General features: G+C 49.7%; 1 protein-coding gene across 4 annotated transcripts; it reads right to left on the reverse strand.

Moving 5' to 3' along the window:
- Window positions 1-16,346: 16,346 nt before the first annotated feature.
- On the reverse strand, window positions 16,347-22,414 carry LOC144125792 (estradiol 17-beta-dehydrogenase 8-like). 4 transcript variants are annotated; one of them, XM_077659496.1, is made up of 5 exons: window positions 22,313-22,413; window positions 20,989-21,202; window positions 20,118-20,311; window positions 18,436-18,629; window positions 16,347-16,823 (listed from the first exon to the last, which is right to left on the reverse strand). In XM_077659496.1, exons 2-5 carry the CDS (start codon window positions 21,096-21,098, stop codon window positions 16,422-16,424), a joined length of 900 nt encoding a protein of 299 aa, XP_077515622.1. In that variant the 5' UTR covers window positions 21,099-21,202; window positions 22,313-22,413; the 3' UTR covers window positions 16,347-16,421. The 4 variants fall into 4 exon arrangements, with proteins under 4 accessions (XP_077515622.1, XP_077515623.1, XP_077515625.1 ...); XM_077659497.1 differs by lacking the exon at window positions 22,313-22,413 and adding an exon at window positions 21,328-22,133; XM_077659499.1 differs by lacking the exon at window positions 20,989-21,202 and having other exon boundaries at window positions 20,118-20,330; window positions 22,313-22,414.
- Window positions 22,415-24,363: the final 1,949 nt, after the last annotated feature.

A 24,363-nucleotide genomic window follows, 5' to 3' on the forward strand; every position in this document is an offset into this window, starting at 1 on the left:
GAGCTTCCAAAACCGCTTTTGCTAGCCGCTTAACAAAAAGAGCGCTGCTATAGTAATATAAGAAAAGTAATCTAAATAATTATTAGTTTAACTGGAGCTGTTTTCAACATATATTGCAAATATTGAAATTATTTCTATGCTGCTAATGTATGCATTTTTAGAGCTTAAGTCTTTACAAAAAATACGTTGTTACTCTCTGCCTTTACCACTATACCTTTACGCGGTCTTTCTCTTCTCCACTGACGCACTTTCTTGGACGGCGCATGCGCGCGCATTCGAGACTCTGCAAGAAGCGGAAGACTGTAACTACAGCGGCGCGGATTTTAGAGCGTGCGGCGTGCCTGAACACTGAACATCGATCATGGCACAGAGACAACAACACGTGTCATGTGCTGCAATGTGGTGCCAGAACATCGGAAGCAACAACGTTAACTGCGCAAAGTTCATCAAATTCCCACATGATCAAAGGTGAGCCAGCAGTGACGTGCGCTCCTGTTTTATGATGCTAATATTATACAGAAAAGGACATAACCATGCTGTTACGAGAAGCAGCCCGCTTTACACCAGTATAAAGAATTTCAGTCCGCACTGTCTTCACCAAACACTGTCTTCGCCAAAAGTATGTGGACTTTTCGAGCAAGCCTGATGTTTTGCTGCACAGTGTATAAAATCTGCCATCTTACAGTGTATTTCAAGTTTCACTGCGTTTATATAAGCTCCATTTATGCTTTTCATACGCCTTGGAGGGTGTTTATCACGTTGGGCAATGACATGCCATTTCCCTCGTGAGATGACTGCATGTAATCGTTTTCTTCTGAATTTAACGAGAGAGCGTTAGTACCCTTGTGTCGGAAAAAAAATTGTCCGGCGTCGGCGACCAATTTGAAGTCTCGCAACCGTAGCGACCCGGCTGCTCCGGCAACCTAGGTGGGCCACCTAAGTCACGTGGCCTTGTGGCGTCATCGCAACCTCCCATCGAATAGTGAACGAACTGACCACCATGCCAGGTGGCAACTAAATTAGAGGCAGAGGCAGAGAGAGGTTGCTCAGGAAGAACAGCCTAGGTCGCACAAGCCTCACGGGTGGCAGCACCTGCCATCGCAGGGCAGTGGCGCATAGCTTAAACGCTGTACCGCTGAGCCAGGAGTGGTGTATGAGGATTCGCAGCAGTCTATGAATGTAGAGCCGAGAATTACCAATTCCAAATATATTGTCACTAACCCATGAACGTTATCGCGTCATACCCTGATGGCGGAGCTTTTAAGTGTCCCCTCTGGTTTTTCACACCTGGTGGATAACGGTCTCAACTGGTGGCTGAAAATGTCGTTCTTGGCTGCGATAAAAAAAAAAAAGCTACTTGTATATTTCATGTTATCAAGATGTCCACAGCGTAGCGGGAAGCCCGGCAGAAGGGACGAGTTTCTATTGCAAGCGTACTGCACTGTCACGCGGCGGTTATGACGGACAGAGAGGGAAAAGGCAGACAAGCTTGAAAAAAAAAACTGTTCAGCGGGCGCTTTCGCCGACAAAAGCAGCAAAAGAACTAGGCGGCGGCGATAGCGATGCGCGCGCTGGACGCGACAATTTTCGCAGCTTACGGACGCGTTCTATTTCAACGTGACTCAGGAATATCATACAACATATATGCGTGTCGCTACTTGTAGGCGGTTGCGAAAGAGCTGCCGGCGCGTCGCCGCAGTCCGTGGTAAAAATTAAAGCGGCACTGAAAATTTGCACTACATTAGCTCGCTCAATCACTGCACTCTGTCGTCTTGAGCACCTGAAAATTGAAAATCGGTTGTTGAAGAAAGGAAATGGCGCAGTATCTGTGTCATATCTTGGCGGACACCTGAACCGCGCCGGGAGCGAATGGATAGAGGAGGTACTAAGAGGAAAGGAAGAAAGGTGCCGTAGTGGAGGGCTCCGGAATAATTTCGACCACCTGGGGATTTTATGCGGAGCATACTAGCCGCACAAACGAGCTCTTCCTTGCTGCGCCGCGCGCGGTCGCGTAGCTACCACTTGACCTACATCGGCGCACCACGTGTCACAACAGCTGTGAAAGCTGGGGCTCAACTCGTGCGCTCGCTTGCGGACGCGCAGCCTCCGCCGGCGGCCGAACTCCCGCTCCTACCGCTAGGAGATACTGACGTCACGCAGTTGTATAAAAGGCGACGCACTCGTTGAGTCAGTTGAGCAGCGAGATGTCGGCCAGGGAGAGGGCGGCTCGCCAGACCGCAAAGCGCAAGTTACAAAGAGCCACGGAAACGGGAGAAGAACGAGAAGTACGGCTTGCCAAGCGACGTATGCTTCGCATCCTAGGCTTAACCATAAGCTAAGCCAGGCCATTTTTTAACGTGCACTGACATCGCACAGCACACGGGCGCCTTTTGCGTTTTGGTTTCATCGAAACGCGGCCGACGCGGTCGGGTTCGAACACGGAAACTCCGGATCGGTAGGCGAGCGCCCTAACCACTGAGCCACCGCGGCGGGTGAAAGCTGACGGGACCTTTCCGGCGAACTTTTAATGCTCGCGCCCTCCTCCATCTCACGCTCCTGCGTATTTCTGATCAGAGATGGCTGTTGGTTGTATCCTTTCAGACGCCACGCAGCTACCATGGCCGCGGCCAGTCAGCCGCGTCGCTCCGGTGGGTGAGGAAGCTCTGCTGCAGCTGGCGGTGGGGCCGAGTGGGCAGAGCAGACGGAGGAGCGCCGACATTTCACTCTTTGAGCGTGCGAAAAGAGTCTAGTGGAGAGAGAAAAAGGCGCGAAGGCGCTGAAATTCAAATTTTGACTATAGATAGCTAAGCTTCTACAAAACGCATTAGACAAGTTCTTGCTGGACAATATTCGTAAACCGCCGTCCTTGAACATCCAGGAATAGCGCGCCTTTATTCAGAGCCCCTTTAACCCCGCAGGGCGCATCTATTAAAGAGACGACACTGAACACAACTCCGTCAATATGTTTTGTTAGTAAAATTCGATAGCTGGGCATTTCGGCTTTGTTGCCGCTTTTCCGGCGGCGAAAGATGCATTGATTGCTAAGAGATTTGAATTCAAGGTCGAAAAACATTTTCCCGCCGCTCTGGTTCAAACTCTGGACTCTCTGATGACGAAATACCCGAAAAGTGACGTAAACTGACGTACACGTGTACTGCGTGATTGCTGGCGGCAAGGGATGCAGCCTGAGCCGAAATAAATGCTCCCGCCGGCCGGACGTTGAATGCCTCTGTGAGCCGTCGCTACCGTGGCTTCGTTTACGTTTGCACCAGCGTTGCGATGGGTCCTGATCCCGATCCCGACAACGAAGTTCTCGCAAAGAACTGCGGCTTGCAATTCAGCAACCTCAACCCCGCACAGTGTGCGATGCTTTTGAGTGCTGAGGCGGTGGGTCTGGTAGGGTATAGTCCGAGCGCTGATGGAGTCGGCAGCGTCGGCAGCAAACTAAGCTACTGGTGTGGCGGGCACCTGTCGCCGCTGAGCCGCCGTCATGACTGATGTGTAGAGAATGGTACATACGGGCATATATAAATTCTGTGATAACAGTCACCGTAGCGCTGGTTGTGCAGCCCAGCGTCTTTGTCCGCTGACGAAGCGAACACACCGAGCGGTGCGTTTGCCAACGCAGAGGCTCGTGTAACATAGCCTTATTTCATGGAGTCTTATGCCTCCTTGACTTCGCCAGTTGTTGGCAGAGCCATAAGGCCGTCATGAAGTTCAGCGGCAACATGCGTGCGGCAAGCCTGCGAAAAATGGGTGTGCGGAAACGTCATCGCGATCAGCCAGAAGGAGCGACTGCCCAATATCCCGGAAATTGCCGGAAAACGCTCTGAAATTCCTGCCAGGCTGGCTGGGCCGCAGCCCCAGCGGAAGATGTAAAAATTCAGGGAGTTATTCCGGAGCCCTCCACTACGGCACTTTTTCTTGTTTTCTTTCACTCCCTCCTTTATCTCTTCCCTTACGGCACGGTTCAAGTGTCCGCCTATATATGAGACAGATACTGCGCCATTTCCTTTCCCCAAAAAAACAATTATTATTATTATTATTACTTTGTTGACCTAAAGCGCGGTGAGGCGAACGCCTTTAGCGGGTTGTAGCTGCTTGCGTCGCTGATGTGTGGTGAAGATTTTGATAAAGTCTACACAACAGTTCGCTTCACGACACTTTCGCTGACGTTCATTAGCACGGGCACGCTTGGTTGCTAAAGACACAGGTGAGAGTTTAGGCGGTATCCTTCCAGATCGGCGTTCAGGAGGCGTCTTGCAAGATTGCCTGGGGAACGCTCCTCTCGAACGATGGTGGCGCCACTCAATGACGTGACGTCACACGCATGCCCCGTAGGCTGAAGCGCAGGTCTATTGTCTGCTGGCGCCTTGCGCAGTGCATTATCGTATACTGAGTTCCCAGTTACGACATACTACACCAACTACTAGTATTACTAATTTACCAATTAACAATTAACAAATCATAATTACCCAGTAACTAATTATAGACTGCGAATTAAATAATTATTTATCTAATAACTAATTGCTATTTAACTGTGAGGCCCATAATCTGCTTACTTGGAGGAATGCCAAAGCATGTTTTGAGGAAAGGAAAGGTTTTTGAGGAAAGGATGCAGTGGCTCTTAGGGACATAAACATTTGAGTGCAGTGGGGTAGTGCGGAGACCCATAAATTCCTCTCCACCAATAAACTTTCTTTCTCTCCCCCTCTCTCGCTCAGATCTCGAAACCTTGGTGGACACCTCAACCACATTTGATTGACAGCTATAGTGTGACTTTTCTGCGAACATCCCCGCTGGCGAGTCATGAGCCTATAAGGGTTTTCGCCTTAGAAGCAGGGACACCTTGAGGGCACAGCAGCTCCTGGCGCGCCAGCCGGAGCACCATGGGATGAGCAGTTGGACTGCGTCGACAACGCCATGCAGCCGCTGTCAAAGAGGGGGGCACGTAACAGACGCTGTAGACGCTCGGAAAGCTCCTCTCTCCATGCGCACATGCATAAGCGACGAAGGCGACGGGGTGCGCTAGTACGCAGCTTCGCCGTCACCACGCGCACCTCGTCTGACACGCGAAAAAACGAAAAACGCAACGCCCGCGTTCTTTTGTGCTGGCGTCGAGAAGAATGCGCACATCCAAACGCCATGGTCTGTGAGGAGACACTGCAGGCGCCGGAACCACGAGTGACAGAAGGGGCGATGGTCTGATATGTATACCGGAGAGGATGGCAGCGTCATTACGTTAGCAGCGCACTCTCTCCGCGAAAGGCCCGTCGGAACATAGGCCCTGTCTAAGCTGCTCGACGGTAATCCGCGACGCCAAGTCCACACAAAGACGCCGCCATAGAAAAACTCATAAGCATCTGTGAGCATAAATTGGTCGAGTAGGCTGCGCAACTCGCGTGCATTCCAACCTGGTCTACCCGTACAGCCCTGCACATCAGCGACCGTATCTAGAACGTAGTTGCAATCGCCCAACATCACAGCGTTACGTCCTCCTAGAAAATACACATCTAGATCTTTGAAAGAATGCGTTTACCAAATTATAATGCGCAGGTGCATAGATGCAAAGAATTCTCAAGCGAAGTACGTTAAACGTGCAGTCGAACGCCAACATGCGTTCAAGCGCATTGTAGGTAACATAATGGTCTCGCAGAAGTAAGCAGTTCAAAACAAGAACGCCAACGCCACTAGAACGCGTGCTGGCGTACGAAAAGAAAGCATGAACAGGCTTTCCGCGCGTGCGCATTGAGGTACCAATTCTCGCTGCCTCTCGCCCGCAGCGTTACTCGATGCGGGGCGGCCACGCGCTCCGTTTCCCTTTAAGTGTGAAAGAGCCTGAACATAAAGCCTACGCTTGAATTCCAACACGTCTCTGTGGCGAAAAAAAAAATGCTTCCCTGCAGGCAGAGGATATCGCAACCCGATGAACGAGCGAAGGCACGACCACCTCTGCCTGCTTGAAAACATTGCTGAACCCATACACTTTGAGAGTAATAGCATTAAGAATAGTCATTTTGGAAATCAAAAATAAAAAGAGAAGTCGTGATGTTTAGTCAATACAAAGCGCGCCGCGAACGGCGCCAAACCAGCTCACTTTTTCCGTAGGGTCGGACCAGAGGAAGCACGAGGCCTCCTTGGCCGACCAGCAGAAAAGTCCGAGTCCGTAGTCGACGCATGTGGACGCTGTAAGCTCGAACAAAAAGCGGTCATCCTCAATATCCGACGACAGGGAGCTCCAAGTGTTGGCGCTAATCCACGATGTAGAAGAGGACGGCGACTGCACAGCTTCAGTGGCAGGAGATGGCCTTGGCTCCTGTCCAGGTGAAACTTCAGTGCCGACACTACACCTCGACGACGAAGGCGACGGCTGCTTCGGCTCCTGCACAGTCTCGTCCATGACGAGGTTGACTGAAGAAGCTGAGGACGACACGCTGTTCTTGTCACCAGCGGCCTCAAATATGTTGGCGCCCTTGCTCAAAACCACAACGCTGGCCACGGGCTGTCGCGCGGGCTCCGAGAGCGGCTTGTCCTCAGCATCAAAGACAACGGGCTCGGCCTCCATAGCGGCAAGCACGCTTGGAGAGACTGAGGCGTACGAAGCAGTCACTTTACTGTCGGCTTGCTCGATGCAGCACTGGGCGCATCAGCCGCAGGCAACCAATTCTTCCACACAGTGACGCCGAAACGCGGAGAAAACGCCCGTAACAGCGTCCGTGTCGGAAGCGCCGGCCTCCTTGGTGACTTCAACGGCTGCCTGTGCGGCCGGCGGGGGTGCAGTTTGGGCCGCTGCGTCTGCGTACGAGGGCTTGATAGCGCATGCCAAGGTAGCGTGCGGATCACCACAACGTCGAAACGGCAGCACAAAAAATTAGCGTTGGTGCCCAAAGACATCACAATGGGCGTAAAAAGGAGCACTGTGCCCTGAAGTGCGCAGCCGACCCCACAACGCCGGCCAACGCGCTGCATGCCATTCTAATCGCGTCACGCAGTGGCCGACGACCTTGATGTAGTTGGGTACGGGCGTCTCCGGCTTCATTGAAATTCGGACGTACCGTGTCCCGGTGATGACATTGGGACGCGACCCCATGATGCCGTGACTTATGTGCAGAACCTTGCCACAAGGGGAGAGAGCTTTGGCAAGGACATCACTTGTTACGCGGGCGGGCAGAAAAACAGAAAAAGAAATAGCCGCGGTTCAACTACCCGCCGCTGTGGCTCAGTGGTTACGGCGCTCGGCTACTGATCCGGAGTTCCCGGGTTCGAACCCGACCGCGGCGGTTGCGTTTCGATGGAGGCGAAACGCTAAGGCGCCCGTGTGCTGTGCGATGTCAGTGCACGTTAAAGATCCCCAGGTGGTCTAAATTAATCCGCAGCCCTCCAATACGGCACCTCTTTCTTCTTTTCTTCTTTCACTCCCTCCTTTATCCCTTCCCTTACGACGCGGTTCAGATGTCCGCCGATATATGAGACATATACTGCGCCATTTCCTTTCCCCAAAAATCAATTATTATTATTATTATTATTATTATTATTATTATTATTATTATTATTATTATTATTATTATTATAAGGTGCTCGTGTGCTGTGCGATGATAGTGCACGTTAAAGATCCCTAGGGGGTCGAAATTATTCCGGAGCCCTCCACTACGGCACCTCTTCCTTTCTTCTTTCACTCCATCCTTTATCCCTTCCCTTACGGCGCGGTTCAGGTGTCCGCCGATATGTGAGACAAATACTGCGCCATTTCCTTCCCCCCAAAAAAGTAGTAGTAGTAAGTGGTTGTTTATTAAAATAATAATTAAAAGGACGGAAAAGATTTGCTTTTCCCCAGAAAACAAATTTTCAAAAAAAAAATTCTCCCAAAACAAATTTTCATTTTTGTAGCGGGAGCTACACTAGGCTACTAGCCAAGCATTTCGCGGTACAGGCGAGACGCCAGTTGTGCGCATGCGCCTTTATGGTACATGCGGGAGGAAAGTTGTGCGCATGCGCCGTTACCATGGCAACCGGGGAGGAGGAGTGGGTGCGCCGCGCCTTTCCTCAAAATGCAACTTTCAATTCTCAGTTTTTTTCTCTCCCTTCCTCCTTTATTCCTTACTTTACGACGCGGTTCGGGTGTCCACCGAGATATGTGAGACGGTTACTGTGCTTTGCGCGCTCGCGGCTTCTGGCATGACGTCACACTGCGCGGCTCGCCGCCGCCGCCGTTTGGTATGACGTAACACCGCGTTCATCACCCGAACCGCGCGTCGTCGCATGAGCAGCATTGCGTATAAAAGGCGGAGATGTATTCGGCATCTGTATCGCAACGCTTCATATGGATGCACAGAAGGAGAGTCCAGCCGCTGCTAAACGGCGGTATAGACAAGAGAACATTAACTCTTCCGATCCTGAGGTTGTCGCCTGGCAGTTGGCTACTCAACAAAGAGAGAATGAGCGTCAGAAGGCGAAGAGAGCAGCGGAGACACCCGAACAGAGAGAGGAACGCAATTGCCAAACGGAGACGCCAGACTGCCGAGAGTAATAGACGCCGCATAGCCGCCGAGATGGAGCCTATGGAAGGCGTCAGTCGACGAGAACCAACCGAAGATGATGTGAAGGCCCGTCGTGTGACTGATCACACCATTCGAGTTTCCGAAAGTGCATCTGCGACCCGGACATTTCAAGCGGACATGCCTCTCATTGCTAAACATGCAGTGCCAACAACAAGGTCAGCCAGGGAAACGTACTTCCCGCTACGTATATCCTGACATAGCGGAGCTAAGCCACTGCCAATTTTTTTCATTCCCGTTGCCTTTGACAGCGTTCTAGACTCCGATGATTTTGAGGAAAGGAAGGCGCATAACTGGATACCTGGGAAAATGGACGCCTTAACCGCGCTTTGAAGTACGTGGAGGTGGTGAGAGAGAGAGAGATGCGAGCTGCATGCATAAGCGCTGACAACGCTGTGGCAGACAAGCGGCACTTCAGCAATAGGCCGCAGCGTTCATTGGGTGGCCAGCCTCTCGCGATCAACCATTAAGTGCCACCTGCCAGGGGGGCAGGCAGGGTGGGCGTACTGCCCATCCAGTGTGCGGAACGCACTCAACGTTGCAGGCGCCAAGCCGCGTCTACTTGCCCGATACACCACAGCTTTCGCCCTCTAACCAGGTTTAGCAGTAGTTAAGCCGCAGCTAATTTTTTATACCTCCGGTGACCGTTCCAGCAACCAGCCGTTCAAATCCTCCATTCCAATCACGGCACTGGTCACCGTTCGAATCTGACGAATGGACGAGAGGAGCTCGGCCGTTCGAAGTTTCCAGCCGGCGAAGGACTGCCGGCGAAGCGTCGGTTGCGACTGGAGCAGGCGCTTGCGAGGGGGGTGGGGGGGGGGGAATTTAACCGGCTGAGCGTCAATAGCTGCAAGCCGCGACATATCCGAGAGTCCGGGCATGCTTTGCGCAATGGAGGGCGCACGGCGCTGGCTTCCACGGAAGCCAGCGGAATGCTTGCTCGGGCATAACAGTATACATCTTGTCTATTTCGTCCTGTCGAGAGGCCTATTGAAAAATGTGTACAGGTTTGAATAGGTCGACAAATAGGATTATGGCACATTTCGTTCAACATTATAGCATGAAGCTTCCAAAGCGATTCAGCCTTTGAGAGACTCCTTAGTGGAGGGCTCCGTATAACTTCGATTACCCGTGATTAATTACCGTGCACTTACATCACACAGTGCATGCAAGTCATGGGTTCGAACCCGCCTGCTACGGTAGCACTTCGATGGAAGAAAAATGTGAAAGGTCCGTGTACTGTGCGTTGTTATAGTGCTCGTTAAGAACCCCAGGTGGTCGAAATTATCCGGAGCCCTCCACTACGGCGTCCCTCATAGACTGAGCCGCTTTGGGACGTCCATCCTATAAAGCCAAACCAAATGTGTCATAATCCTATCTGCTGACCCATTCAAACCTATATACATTTTCCTATAAAGCCAAACCAAATGTGTCATAATCCTATCTGCTGACCCATTCAAACCTATATACATTTTTCAGTAGGGCGGGTGACGTATAGGAGAGAGTAAACGAGGCGGCTTAGGATGAAGGCTTATACGAGGCGCACGGTTTCGTGGTCTAGAAGCCCTCGATTCCTGAAAGGGATAGGATAGTGGTTTGGTCTACGTTTTGGGATATGTGCTGGATGAAGGTACTGTTTTGGCGGTTGAAGGGGGTACCCGGGTCACGGAGGGAGGAGGAGTTCAGGCTTCGTGGGGGAACAGGAGAGTGGCACGTTCGGCGTGACTCCACTGCGTTAATGCTGCGTTGCAGGGTATCCTCGGTGGCAGCGTCACTACCGCCGCTGACCCACAAGGTGATGGCTTCGGCGTAGATACTCTGGTGGAGGTTGGGGATGGAGGACAGTTTTGAAGGAGATCTAGGAGAGCCAGGTTGAAAAAGAAGGGCGAGAGGACGGCTCCCTGTGCGGTGCCGCAGCTACCGAGCGTGATTATTGGTGAGTCCAGGTCCCCCACTTGCAGGATAGCCGTCCAGTTAGAGACAGTTGCGGACGGAATTTTAGGTGTGCTCGCCAGGCTGGACGGAGGATTCAAGGCCCTGCAAGATCACTGTGTGGGCGACGTTGTCCAAAGCCTTGGTGAGGTCCACCCTGAGGATCACGCGTGTATGCAAGGGAGGTAGGGGGAGTGCAAATGCGATGCTTCAATTGAAGCATGATGTCCTGTGTGGAGAGACCTGCACGGAATCCGACCATGGTGGATGGAAGGAGCCCGCCCTCCTCAACGTGGGTTGCGAGCCTCGCGATGATGACGTGCTCAATGAGCTTCCCCACACAGGATGACAGGGACGGTTTAGGGATGAGGATCACCTTGGCTTGTTTAAGCCTCTGGAAATGGGCCAAAGACCCAGCACTCGTTCATGTAGTTGGCGAGGGCCTCAAACGAGTCCTCGTCCAGGTTGCGGAGGGCCTTTTGGTGACCCGGTCCGCAGCAGGTGCCGACCGGGAACGGAGGCGATATATCGCTGCGCGGAGTTTGGCCATGGAGATATCCCGGTCCAGTGTGGGGTTGGGGTCGCCCTACCTCCTCAAAATTCTCACCAACTCTGTACTGTTCCCGGTGGTGCTTAAGCATTTTAACCCATCGTTTGATGGCGCGTGCCAGTTCTGTGGGGAGGTGGATGACACCTACATTTTTTGGGCGTGTCAATCAAACCCATCTGTCCCCCCTAATCCCAACCCCACCAGAGAGGACTGGGAGGCGGCCCTGCTATGCTGTCAATACCTCAAAACCCAAAAGGCCTTGGTTCAAAGGACGCTGGCAGCGTAGCTTATTAATGGGGCCCCGGAATAGGCGCTCCACCTAGTATTGTGAGGGAAGGGGCCAATAGGGCCCCAACCCAATCACCTCTCTGTAACCAGTTAATGGTCAGTAAATGTTTTTCGCCACCACCACCCTGGTATGTGGGGAGAGTGCTCTGTGGATGTTGGGGCAAATATAGATTTTGGACGTAGGGGAGGAGATCCGAGTCTGTGCCGGGGAATCGCTGTATGATGATGGTGAGGCGGCGGCGCTGCTCTGTGTTCCCACTGCCTCCAGCGAACAGATCCTTGACCAGGTACCAAGCCATCAACTGGAGCCAGTTACAAGCATACACCTTTCCAAAACCCGGCCTTTTGGAGTCTTATGTACCCAGGGCAATTTTCAGACAAATGCGCAAACTGCGACCTTATAACCACATACTATGGGAATGTCATCATGCCCCCCGGGAGGGATGGGGTATAAAGACGAAAGACCAACGGGCGACCTTACTACTGTTGGGGACGAGGGGTCCTTGAGTGAGCTGACTCTTTCAGCGCCGCAGGTCCCTTCTCCGAATGACGTTGTCGGACTTGGTTATGAAGGAAACTGTACAGGGGGTTTATTTTACATTATTTACAAGATTTTGGAACCCATTGGAGGGTGATGGGGGAAGGTCGGAGGATCTGAGAAGATCTGAGGATGATCGAGGACTCTCTCCTCACGGCACTCGTCGTCCGGTTTAAAAAGGGTCCGGTCCCTAGGATTCCCCAGGTCCAAGAATGTCTTCGCCAGGTTGGGCGTGGCCTAACTTGCGCTGTCGTACACACACACACACACACACACACACACACACACACACACACACACACACACACACACACACACACACACACACACACACACACACACACACACACACACACACACACACACACACACACCACTTCACATAGGGACACGGCCCCGTCACATGCCTCGCCGGAGAGAGGGTGCCGCTGGACAATCGCCCCCACCAGAGAGAGCGGTGTCTTCGCTTCCGAACGACAGTTCTCACGCTCCAGCCGGACACGTCTTCCGGGAAGTCCGAATGGGCGAGACGCCGGCGAGCAGGCATAGTTGAAGGGGTGAGTCACCCCTGCTCGGTGCTGGCGGTCGCTAACTGCCTCCGGGCCGCACGATCTTCCGCGAACAAGGTTTACAAACGGCAGTGGAATCCTCCGTCTCGAATCCAATAAACCTCGCGAGGACCGAGCGTGGGAAACAAGATGCCTATCGCCGTGCACGGACCCCGGCTGCAGGTGTCCTGGCCGAATACGCAGCTGAATCAGACCACCGGCTGTCTCCAGAAACCTTACACTACTGAGCTCCGACATGGCGACTCAGCTACAACTCGTCCGACTGGCCGAAGCCGCCGCCGAGAGTCAAGACCTTTCGGTCGTCGTCTAGGCGGGTAGCCCTCTGGCTACCCACTTTCCGTTGGACACTGAAAGTTTTCCTATCCTATCCTATCCATTACTAGGGCCAAGGAGGTGACGGAGGAGCTGGGATGTCTTTTTCATGCCCAGAGTGCCTTGCATCTCATCGCATATCTGGCCCCATTTTTCCGGGTGAGTTGGAGAGAGTGGTGTTTCGATCTCATTGTATTTTTTTGGAACGCCAGCGGGAGAGAATGCTTTGGCGCGCTTGCCAGAGGTGGGCTAGGTGGCTGTCTACGATGGGAGAGGGGATGTCTCGTGAAATTTCGGCGGTGATGTGTTTTATGCCCAATATAAGTGTTGGGTCCAGGATTAGATATTATGCATAGTGTGCGCCCCCGCTTTTGCACAGAGGGCCCGGAAGTCATCCCATTTAGTGAGTGTGGGTGCTGAGTGAGGTGCTTTGGAGTTCCGAGGGTGCTCTGCCCAGTGCGTGGCCAACGTTGCGCCACTGTACGCCTTGGGCATAGAGGGCAAGCGTGAAGACGGGTGTGGTGTCACGGGAGGCGCTGTTACCGACCGTGGTGGGGAGCGTGGGGCCTGTGAGGAGAGAAAAGTGGTGGACCCAGATGTCGTTGCCTTTCGGGATACTCGCTGTGTAGCCCCAGACCGGGGGGGGGGGGGGGCAGTGAAGTTCCCCACTATGAGAGCAAAGAGGGCGTGGAATAGGTGTGAGCGTTCCCGCGGGGCGTGAGCTGTAGATATTGAGGACATAGAAGCGGGAGCCGCCTGGAAAAATAGTGATGAGGTCGTGCGAAATGTCGATCCTGTCAAACTGCGTGCGGATCGCCGGAAAGTGGCGGTTAACGAGCACTACCGTGGCTACCACCCGTGATGTGGATGCTTGAAAAGCTTTGTAGCCGGGGAGTTTGACTTGGCCATTGGTCTCCTGTAGGGCGATAATGTCGGGAGGGAATTGTAATGACTATGTTTAGAAGAAGTTTGTCGTGTTTGCGCCTGTATCCCCGCACAGGAGGCCTCCTGGTGAGTCAAAAATTAGAGATCACTGCGGCTACTCGCATTGGAAGAATGCGAAAGCGTTGACGCCTCATCGACACTGGTCGCCTTTCAAATTTGGCACGATGGTTGTTTTCTCGTTCACTTGATTGATTGGTTATCAATTAACTCTGATTATATACCTTCGTTTCATTCACAATTCCTCATTCAATCCTCGTTTCATCATTTCATCGTTTCATCCTTAATTCATCGTTAATTCCTTAATTATCTGCTTAATTCACCTCGCAAAAATAATTGGTTCCTTAATTAACCACTTTATTACCAACTAATTCACTCTAATTCATCATAATCCACAATTATTTACAGTTAATTCATAATTAGCTCACCTTAATTCACCCTTAATTCATTTAATGTGGCATTAATTCACATTTAAATCGCACCAATTCGCCATATCTCAATTAATTCACCTTAACTCATAATTAATTCACCTTTATTCACAATTAATCACCTTATTTCACATTAATTCAATCTTGACACTTTCTTTAATCATTAATTATTGGTTATATTTCGATTAACTGCACATTTTCCCCCGTTTAATCTCAGTATTCATTTCAGACTTCAAATTTGGCACCACGCGTCGGCTCCGCCCACAGTTCCCATCACGTGGTCCCACACTTCCGGCATTTTCAAATTTGGCGCCACTTTTGCTCTGGGCCCGCCCGCTTTTTGGACATTTTTGGCTCTAATTAATTAACTATTCATGCGATTTCTAAAACGTTTGTACAGGCAGCATCCTCACATCATCCTCTTTCCATTGCAACCACTCGTTTGACGCTACCTCTTCTGAATTGCCCACAACTGCTGCCGACACATTTTGCGGACACGATCCCCGCCGACATATATCCTAGTAAAGTTTTCGCCTTAATGAACGTTTTTCGCCACCACGACGTCCATCCAGGGTTGCCGTTGGTGTCTAATTGGTGCCAAATCGGCTAATTTATTACCCCGTCTGACGATGAAAATTTTACGCTGGCTCTATGGCTACCTTCTGGTGAACTTCTACGTTGGCGCATTTATTAGCCTTTTTTTTTAATCGCACCATCCCCGCCAACGGGGCATCGAGGCGCCCTACGCGCGGCTAGGGTAGCTAGGCAGCCTACATGCGCACGCGACGTCACTGTAATTAATACATCTTAAGAGAGATTTCAGTAGACAAAGGGGTCGTGAGAGAGCGCTGCTTCCAGTTCTTCGGACAAATGGACATACACTTCTACAGCGACGAGCCGCCGCGGTGGCTGAGTGGTTACGGCGCTCGGCTGCCGGCCCGAAAGACGCGGGTTCGATCCCGGCCGCGGCGGTCGAATTTCGATGGAGGCGAAATTCTAGAGGCCCGTGTACTGTGCGATGTCAGTGCACGTTAAAGAACCCCAGGTGGTCGAAATTCCCGGAGCCCTTCACTACGGCGTCTCTCATAGCCTGAGTCGCTTTGGGACGTTAAACTCCCATAACCCAAACCATAAACCGAACTTCTACAGCGACCTCAAAATGCCTCGTCTGCACTTCGGTGGCTGGATGCCATAAATCCTGATGACATAGAAAGCGCGGAGAGCCGTGAAGGCGTACTGAAGCTGCGGCTGCATTTTTATGGATGTTCCCTCATCGATCTGGAGTCAAAAATATAAATGCAAACAATTAGCGTGCACTTCATCGCACGTCATGAATGAGCTTACGGCGCTCAGGGGTCGCACAGACACTTCGGCGAATTCCTTTTCCGCGCCTGGCGCAAGGCACATTGAAGATTATGGCATTTCCAGCTTCTAAAGCTGATCCTGATGCTGAGCACGTCTTTTCTGTGTGAATTTGACAAAAACAGAAGCGCAAAAAAATGAAACTGGACTGCCTAATGGCGCTTCCATGAATCCAGTTCGGTCTACGACTTCAAGGCTAAATAGCTTCAACGTCCTACTGGGTTATTGGTTACAGTGTGACAAAATCGCTATCTACACTTACTGAGCATTTAATAATTCATATATTTATTAAAAACGTACCTGTAGCTTGAAGACTGAGCAAAAGGACTAAAAAATGTTTGCCCTTTTTTTTTCTTTAGTTGTTTCAAAATCCTATTATCAATTGTTTAATAAAGACTGCATTTCTAATAACGCTTCTGTTCTATTTGGCCACTAATTTGTCATAAAGATTAAATGGCATGGCTACTTTGGCTACTTTTAGCTCGAGTTCTGGCTTCTATTAAATTGCGCCCAACGGCAATTCCCTGCCACCATCTATAAGAAGTCCTAGGTTGCGCAATGCCGTACCTGCAACGTATTTCATGCTTGCATCTACTCTCGACAGAAAGGTCAACCGACTGTTATTTTTTTCACTGAGGTCGGCCCAGCTGTGGCACATGCTACAACTGCCACTCTGCTCATGGTGAGTCGCAGAATTTGCTCACGGCGGCCCGAGATGATGCCCTGCCCAACCAACATCGGCCCTGTCCTTCGTGGTATACGCAAGGATGTCCCGAACAAGATTTCGTTTAAAAGGGTGTCGAACAGAAGAACGTTCCTCAATCAACTGAATCTATGACATCATGAGGACGGAGCCCACCAATGCCTGAATCGCTAATGAAGAATCAATTTAATACGCCAACAGTATCCAACCGCAGGCTGTCAGAACGCGTACTCGGGCATCCCTCACATGGCGTATCCGCCAGTGACTTCCAGCGCGGCACCCGTCACGAAGGAGCTCTGGGGGCAGCAGAGGAAGAGGATGGCTGCGGCCACCTCTTCGGGCTGCCCGATTCGTCGCATAGCGGCGAACGTGCTGAAACCTTTCCGGGTCTTTTCGGGCATCTGATCGCCCATCGGCGTCTGTATCAGCGACGGCAGCACGGCGTTGCAGCGGATGCCGAGTGGTCCCAGCTCTTTGGCCGCTGTCTTGGTGAGCGCCACGACGCCCCCTTTCGACGCTGTGTAAGCCGCTAGATTGGCAAAGCCGGTCCTGCCCAGGAGGCTGCCCACGTTCACGATGGCTGCGTTGGCGACGCCAGACGCAATCATGGCTCGTGCTGAGGCCCTTGTCACGAGGAAAGTGCCCTGCACAACAGGGCAGAAGCACGTGCAGGAAATGGGGCTGATTTTGGTCAATGCGGGATTGCCGTGGTGCGGTATAGTAGCACAAAAATGGTAAAAATGGCACAGTGCAGTCCGGAGATTGCCGGTAAGTCGGTAGCAGTGTTTAAGTTACCTCTACAGGTACACCCATGTAGTTGCAGTTCACGCGTGAGGTAGTTTGCTTGCGTGGCTTCAACTCTTAACACATTGATGTGTTAATTTTGCGGAGTGTCCCAGGAAGCACCGAAGCATTACGACCTGTTACTTTCTTTGTGTTCGTCAAAAATTAATACATAATCTTTAATGCATTTTTTTGTGAAAGGTTAGAATAAGTTTTGGAATAACATTCTTTTAGCGTTATTAAACGTTTAAACAAGATTTGTGTAACTTTTGGTGAAATAACAGGATCCTGCAAGAACAGACCCGTCAACAGTGATACACAACTTCAATCATCAGTTGCAAGCGGCATAGGGCAACGATGACGACAAGCAGTGCAATATACCATAACAAATGCATGCAACTCGCGTGCACACCTAAAGAATGGCCTCGAGCTTACATAACTAGACATAAAGGGAAGGGGAAGGGGTTGGTAAGTGGGTGGGTGGGTGGGTGGGTGGGTAACAAGCTTTTTAATGACATTTTTGGGCTTTGAATGCAATCTGTAGCAGGCATCAACGCAGATACGTAACTTCAGCGTTATGTCAGTTGTAAAACATCAGTCCTGTGCGAACAGTGGCAGAAGTGCTCTGACATAATGTTTAAAATATTAGCAGCGTTGTTTATGGTAATAATTTCAACTTGATAATAACATTAGAATTTAGTTTCTATCACGACATTAGCATAATGCTTAGCTTGAGCGGTGAACTAATGCTTTTCACTCAACTTATGAAATTATATGGGAAATTTAAACATTAGTGTAGCGTTGCACTGTAACATATAACATGGAACTTAGCAATTTTATAACATTATTCAATTGTTTCCTGCTAGGTTGTAATATGCGGTCATATTACTGCCATTGATCATCACAAATTAATGTTCCCACCGTTTTCAGTGATGTAACTGTAAAACATTGCATTGACTTTCACGAAGTTAAAGGAATAAGCATCAGAAACAATACAATGGTCGCGTACCATGGGCGGGCACAACTGCAAAAGCAGTGCTCATCTTCCAATCACTACTTAGGCCAATCACTATTTCTTCAATGCTACTTCGGCGATACGGCCGGCATTATTTATTTTAGAATGCACTTTTTGGCCGAAGTCGTCCACTAGTCTTATCCTGGAGACACTGTAAACCTTATCTGCTTCCTTCGAGATCCCCCCAAAAAAAGACGCACCCATTACAGCATTTCCGGGTCCATGCAGTCGCAATCCAGGCAGTGAAAATTAAATAGGTTTTCTCGGTGGAAGACAGCTGCAAACACACAGAAAACACGACGGCAGGGCCTCGAAGCATATAGCGTTGAGCAGCACCCAATGCTGGATTCTGTAATTTACTTGACATGGCCACCTCCGAGGTCAATAATAAGATTATCAGTTATTGCTAGGGACCAGTCGACTTTTTCAAGTTATTTCATCATTGTTAAGGGGCTAACCTTTAGGTTTACTCGGATGATGTTGTCGAAATCCTCATCCGTTGTATCAACCAATGACGAAAGTGTGGCTATGGCAGCGCAATTCACGGCGATGCTGACAGGCAGCGGCTCTGTATCCTTGATGTGAGCAAAGAGTTCGTCCACCGATTTTGATTCGCCGACATCCACCAAAGCTCCTCTGTGGGTGGCGGAACCTGCGAAGAGCATGGCTCAATCTTCAGTATTTACAATAATCATAACTTTTATGCCACCATAATAACTCAGTGGAAGTCCACCCTAAAGGGTGCAGAAGTAAACTAGCTGCGCCACGCTCCTTCGCATATATTTGTAACCATAAAGGCAACGAGAAATCAGGCTAATAATATTTAGAGAAAGAACATGTGACTGACTAGCTGTAATCCATGTTATTGCTTATTACCTGGTAATCGACTGAAATCTTAACATCAGGGCTTTAGAACAATTTTTTTCCCAATGTCAACCCAGTTTAGCAAATGTTATTACCATACCTGCAGTAATTCTGAAAAGGTAATTTGCTAACCTTTTCCCCCGTGTTCTCTTCTTTAAGCTTTAAACATTATTTTCCCACTGCACACATAAAGCTTGAACGACGTCTCACCAGCTATACTTTTTACTCTGATTTTTTTGTTGTTGGTGCACCAAATTAGGATGAAAATGAGGTTCAAAAGCGGCCGTAGACGGAGCTTTGAGCGCACCTTTTCAAGCTGACGGGACGAGTTTTAGTGCGTTGCTTTTGATCGCCAGACATCTTTCGTGATTTCCGCCGTCTACATTTTTGTTGCGTCATGAAAAAAAAATGGCGTGTTGGCGCGGCAGGAAAAGGTAGTGTATTTAGGACCGTTTATTTAAAATAGATACACCTGTTGGCAATTATGTGTTGTCCATGCTGTTCTGCGGTCTCTTCCTGCAACTGCCAGCATACAGGCGCGGATTTTAGGGTACCTCTTGGAGAGGGACGTTTGGAGGGGGGGGGGGTGCGATCTTATTTGAACTACGTATTTCTAGGAGTTTTTTTCATAGAAAAAGAATTATATTCGGCAGGGCTATCGTATGTAAAATATCTCGCGTGGGAGAGGGGGCGATCGCCTCTACTGCCACCTCTCCCTTTAAATCCATCCACGCAAGCACGTAATACACCATTAACAATATTAACATTATCATTTTTGTCAACATTATTAGTGCCGAATGAGTTGCATTGGTAACGAAGGGTCCCTCAGGGCCCTTACAAACAAACAAAAAAACCGTAGCGATGTAGATATCAGTTTGGCGCCTCTTCAGTTCACATTATCGCAGACTCCGAGCTTTTCCGTAAGTGGAACATCTTTTCTCTCTATTGCATCTGTCCAAGTACGTGACATCTGTTATCGCAACTGTAGTTATTGTTAATGGCGAAGATAATGTCTCGGTGGTTAAGGATCAGGCTTCGGGTTTGACCGCGATTCTACAAGGCTGTGGAATCAGTCACCTTTCGATGAACTGCATTTTACTATAGTTCAGATATGACCGAGCAGTGAGGTTCCTGCTCCAGGCTTGACCGAGCCCAGTCTTCTCTAAGACCACCGGTCACTTTACTTAGGCAAGAATAAGGATGTCTGCTTCGAATCGCTCCGAAGGAACTGGTTGACGGCCGAGAACGGAATAACGATAACACTCCAAGAGCCTACCTGGCAGTGACTGGGCCACCGCGTTAGCTGCGTCCAGGTTTAGGTCGGCGACTATCACGGTAGCGTTCTCGGATGCCAAGGCGTCGCATACACACCTGCCGATGCCGCTGGCACCTCCGGTCACCACGGCAAGTCGACCGCAAAGAGACATGCTGACCGTCCCTGGTACTGCCGCCACTGACTTCAACCTAGATCTGCAGAATCGCCGCCTTCCTGGTAACAGACGTGCACCGTCGGGTCTCATACGCACACCCACAAAATAGTGAATGGTGCTATGCGCCTTCGTAGCCCCGACAAAACTTTGTCGCAAGACTCCATGTTTTAAATGCTAGCAATGTTTCTTTCTGTCTTCTCATTCTAAAGCGAAAGAATAATTTTACAGTGTTAGCTCTTGTTAAGTGCTTACAAAGTTTTTGGTTTGGTTTGGTTCATGGGGTATTAACGTCCCTGAGTGACTCGGGCTATGAGGGACGCCGTAGTGAAGGGCTCCGGAAATTTCGACCACCTGGGGTTCTTTGACGTGCACTGACATCGCACGGTACACGGGCTTCGAGAATTTGCGCCTCCATCGAAATTCGACCGACTCCTGAGCAAAAACTTAACAAGCCTACCGCCGGACACTTATTGTTAAGGAGGACCCTGAAATCAAAACTATTTTCGTTATTTATGCATAAAATGTAACAAAATTTGGCACGTATGTGTAACTTTTCACTCAAAGTTCTCAATATGCTGGATGGTTATGTCAGCCAACCATGACTGAAGTTGGGTTTCTATGATGTCGCGTGTCATTTCAGCAATGGCCACAAAGGGCCACTAGACAGGCCAGTGATTCTTTCCGCCATCAAACAACCTTAAATCTGCAAAAACCCACTTGTGGCCCCTATGTTCGGTGTGTCTCTTCACACAGTGAAGGGATTTGAAGGCGCAGGTTCCTTTTCCGAGCCATGCAACCCTAGGAAGCCGAGCACCAGGCCGGGCCATAGCTTGTAGCCATTTTGAGAAAACCGGCCGGCACCCGGCCGCCAGCGGGAGTCGAGCCCACCACCTCCCGAAGCCGAGGCGGGTACTGTACCACGAGGCCACTGCTGCAGGTATCACAAGACAGATGAAGACTCGAGAGTTGCGAAAAAAACTAAAATCAGAAATCAAACATCTTGATCAGATTTGCCATTTTATGTGTCGAGTCCACGCTAAAGATTTCGACACTCACCCACGGGACCAGCACCTGCCGCATACCGGGAGAATGCGCTAACCACTAGGCCACTGCTGCGGTGTCCAATTCTACTTCACATCCAACGCTTGGGGTTTTATGTCACCTTTGGTTGTACCTTACCTCGTCAAGGCCTTGCTGCCGCATACAAGTGCTATCGCAAGTTTCAGGTGGGAGACTGGCCTTCAATGGCCTTCAACGCCCACTATGCAACAACTTGCAACCGACCCCAGAGAGTAGGACGATCAAGACAAGGAAGTAGAATTAGACTAAAAACAAGAAGATTGCCTCCATCGAATACAGCGCTCTTCCGTGGACAACACGTGAGAATTATTTTCTGGAACATATTCACACTCAGCGTGTATATTTACACCCAGTTTACACCCGGATTTACAGCACTCACTCCTGAACCGCCGCGGTGGCTGAGTGGTTATGGCGCTCGGCTGCTGGCCCGAAAGACGCGGGTTCGATCCCGGCCCCGGCAGTCGAATTTCGATGAAGGCGAAATTCTAGAGGCCCGTGTACTGTGCGATGTCAGTGCACGTTAAAGAACCCCAGGTGGTCGAAATTTCCGGAGCCCTTCACTACGGCGTCTCTCATAGCCTCAGTCGCTTTGGGACGTTAAAACCCCATAAACTAACAACACTTACTCTCTGTGATACGAACCACGGGTCTAAAGAATGACTGAAGAGTCATATATCTGCAGAATTTACCCACTCATCGCATACTGTTTACGTTTGGCTTGGTTTTATAGTGTTTAACGTCCCAAAGCGACGCAGGCTACGAGGGACGCAGTAGTCCTGGAGAGCCCCGATAATTTCGACCACCTGGGGTTCTTTAACGTGCTTTGACATCGCACAGTACACGGGCATCTAGCATTTCGCTTCCATCGAAAATGCGACCGCCATGGCCGGGATCGAACCCGGGCCTTTCGGGTCAGCAGCCGAGCGCCATAATCAGGGATCCACCGCTGCGGCTTACGTACCGTTTCGGAATGTGGGTGGCCAGCGATGCAGAACGGCGTCGGTCCACTTCACGTAGCCGCCAACGCTGGAGGTTGGGACACAGCTGTTTTGCAGTGAAGATGAGTGAATGACGTAGACAGCACGCACGTATATTTCTCTGATGTGAGTGGATGAGGAAACAGACACACTCGATCAGCGCAAGTGCACTCCGTTTCAATTCAGTTGCGTAGCGGCCCAGTTGTCACGTATATGTTGTCAGGTGATGACCACATCACGGGTGATACCCTGGCATCTGAATGCTGCCTTTCAAATGTTTGGCGGAAATGCAGCTTTGAAAAATGGCAAGAACAGTAGTGGTGGGACCGAAGAGGACATTGTTACAGAGCTCCCCGTCATACCCTACGTGGTCGAGCCCCATTGCTCGCGTATAGTCAACGGTACGGAAATGTTGGATAGATTCCCGATACCCCGAAGTAAAGGAAAAGTAAGAACATGTTTGAAACGACCTCCGCCTCCACTAGATTCCGCAGAGCCCGTTGACCTGGTCGCCTTGAGTAACCCAAAATAAATCGTGACCAGCGCGCCTGAATGAATAAACGTACAGGAGTAAATAGAAATGCAAAATAATAAAAATGCGGTCTTTGACAAAATTGGGACAAAATATTTAATTACAGGAGATCCTTTTCAAGCTGTCATTCAGATGAATGTCAGTGGAAATGCTTTCCCCTCGGCCGCACTGAAGTGGAATGCGGAGCTGCAGGCCACCGCTGCTTTGAACTTATTACGGCTGCTTTTGTAATAGGATTTTAATAATAGCACTGGAGGGCTTGTGGGTGACAGTTTCTAAAATTGAAATCTTTATTAGGGCTTTTCTAGTTTTGCTCGGAAATTGTGACACCCCTTCTCTTGAATTCTAAAGTCCTGAGAGATGAAATTAATTAAAAATCAGGCTAGTGTGCCATGCTATCTTTTTGTACTGTTGGCGCTTGCTTGTGGGCAGAATAAAAAATCCAAAGTAATAGTTTAGACAGCCAATCAACTGGAAAATCTAAAGTAATAGTTTAGACAGCCAATCAACTGGCGAGAAATTCTGAAGCTACACGTGCGGCATTCTCTCCAACGAAAAAGCGAGAATAAAACTTCAGAAGCAGCACAACAGCCAGCAGTCGCCTATTACAAGAGCTTTACTAGTTGGATGCCTCTAGGGAAACGCTCAGACTGAATAAAAATTCAAATGAATGAGCAATTTCGAATAGGATCGAGCTGAACGTAGTCACCACATACGGCTGGTAATTGAGCGAATGGTAATTGTTACTATATATTTCCACAATTACAAGCGCCCCACAGGTCTATAGCAAGCTATAGAGCGGCAATAAATGACAAAATTTCCTAACAAGAATAAGTAAAAATTAAATTAACTAGAAACATTTTAAATATTGATTGTGACATCTAATAAATGGAAGCTATAGTAAGGACGTGCGAATGTACAATGATCAAGCGTTAGCCAGAATGAAATTGTTCAGGTTACTGATTTGCGAATGATACGAACTTGCAATAAATATTTTCGGGTTCCTGGTGGGTTAGAAGTTAACTGTCTTGAGTTTGATTGATAGACTAAATAATGAATTGATTGTGAAATGCCTAAAGACATCAAAAAAGCTTGTTTATTTTTTTTTTACTGTGAGAGAAATGTCGGGGTTATTAGACGGCAAGAGAACCAGCAGGCGGCTTTTTTTTTTCTTTGCAAAAGCTAAACTTTGCATTCTATTACATGTTAACAAGCCAGATCTTGTTGTTTTATGTAGTATGGCAGCAAAAAACGAATTAACTGTTCTCTATCAAAGGCCATTCGGCCAGTGCAAGAATTCTGCAGAGGACACTCCCTTGTAACCATTTCCTGTTTACAGCAAAGTACTGTGCTATGCGACTACTGCCTTGTAGCTGCCTTTAGCGCTTGCCAGCACTGCATGTTAACAGAAGGGCAAGGCCAGTATGGTTGGCTGCGTCTCTGCTTATTCTTGCAGCAGGCCAGGCATGTGCTGCACTGTCTGCAGTTGGGCGCGCTGTCCTG

Source organism: Amblyomma americanum, chromosome 3 (assembly GCF_052857255.1).
Source record: "Amblyomma americanum isolate KBUSLIRL-KWMA chromosome 3, ASM5285725v1, whole genome shotgun sequence".
Lineage (NCBI taxonomy): Eukaryota > Metazoa > Arthropoda > Arachnida > Ixodida > Ixodidae > Amblyomma > Amblyomma americanum.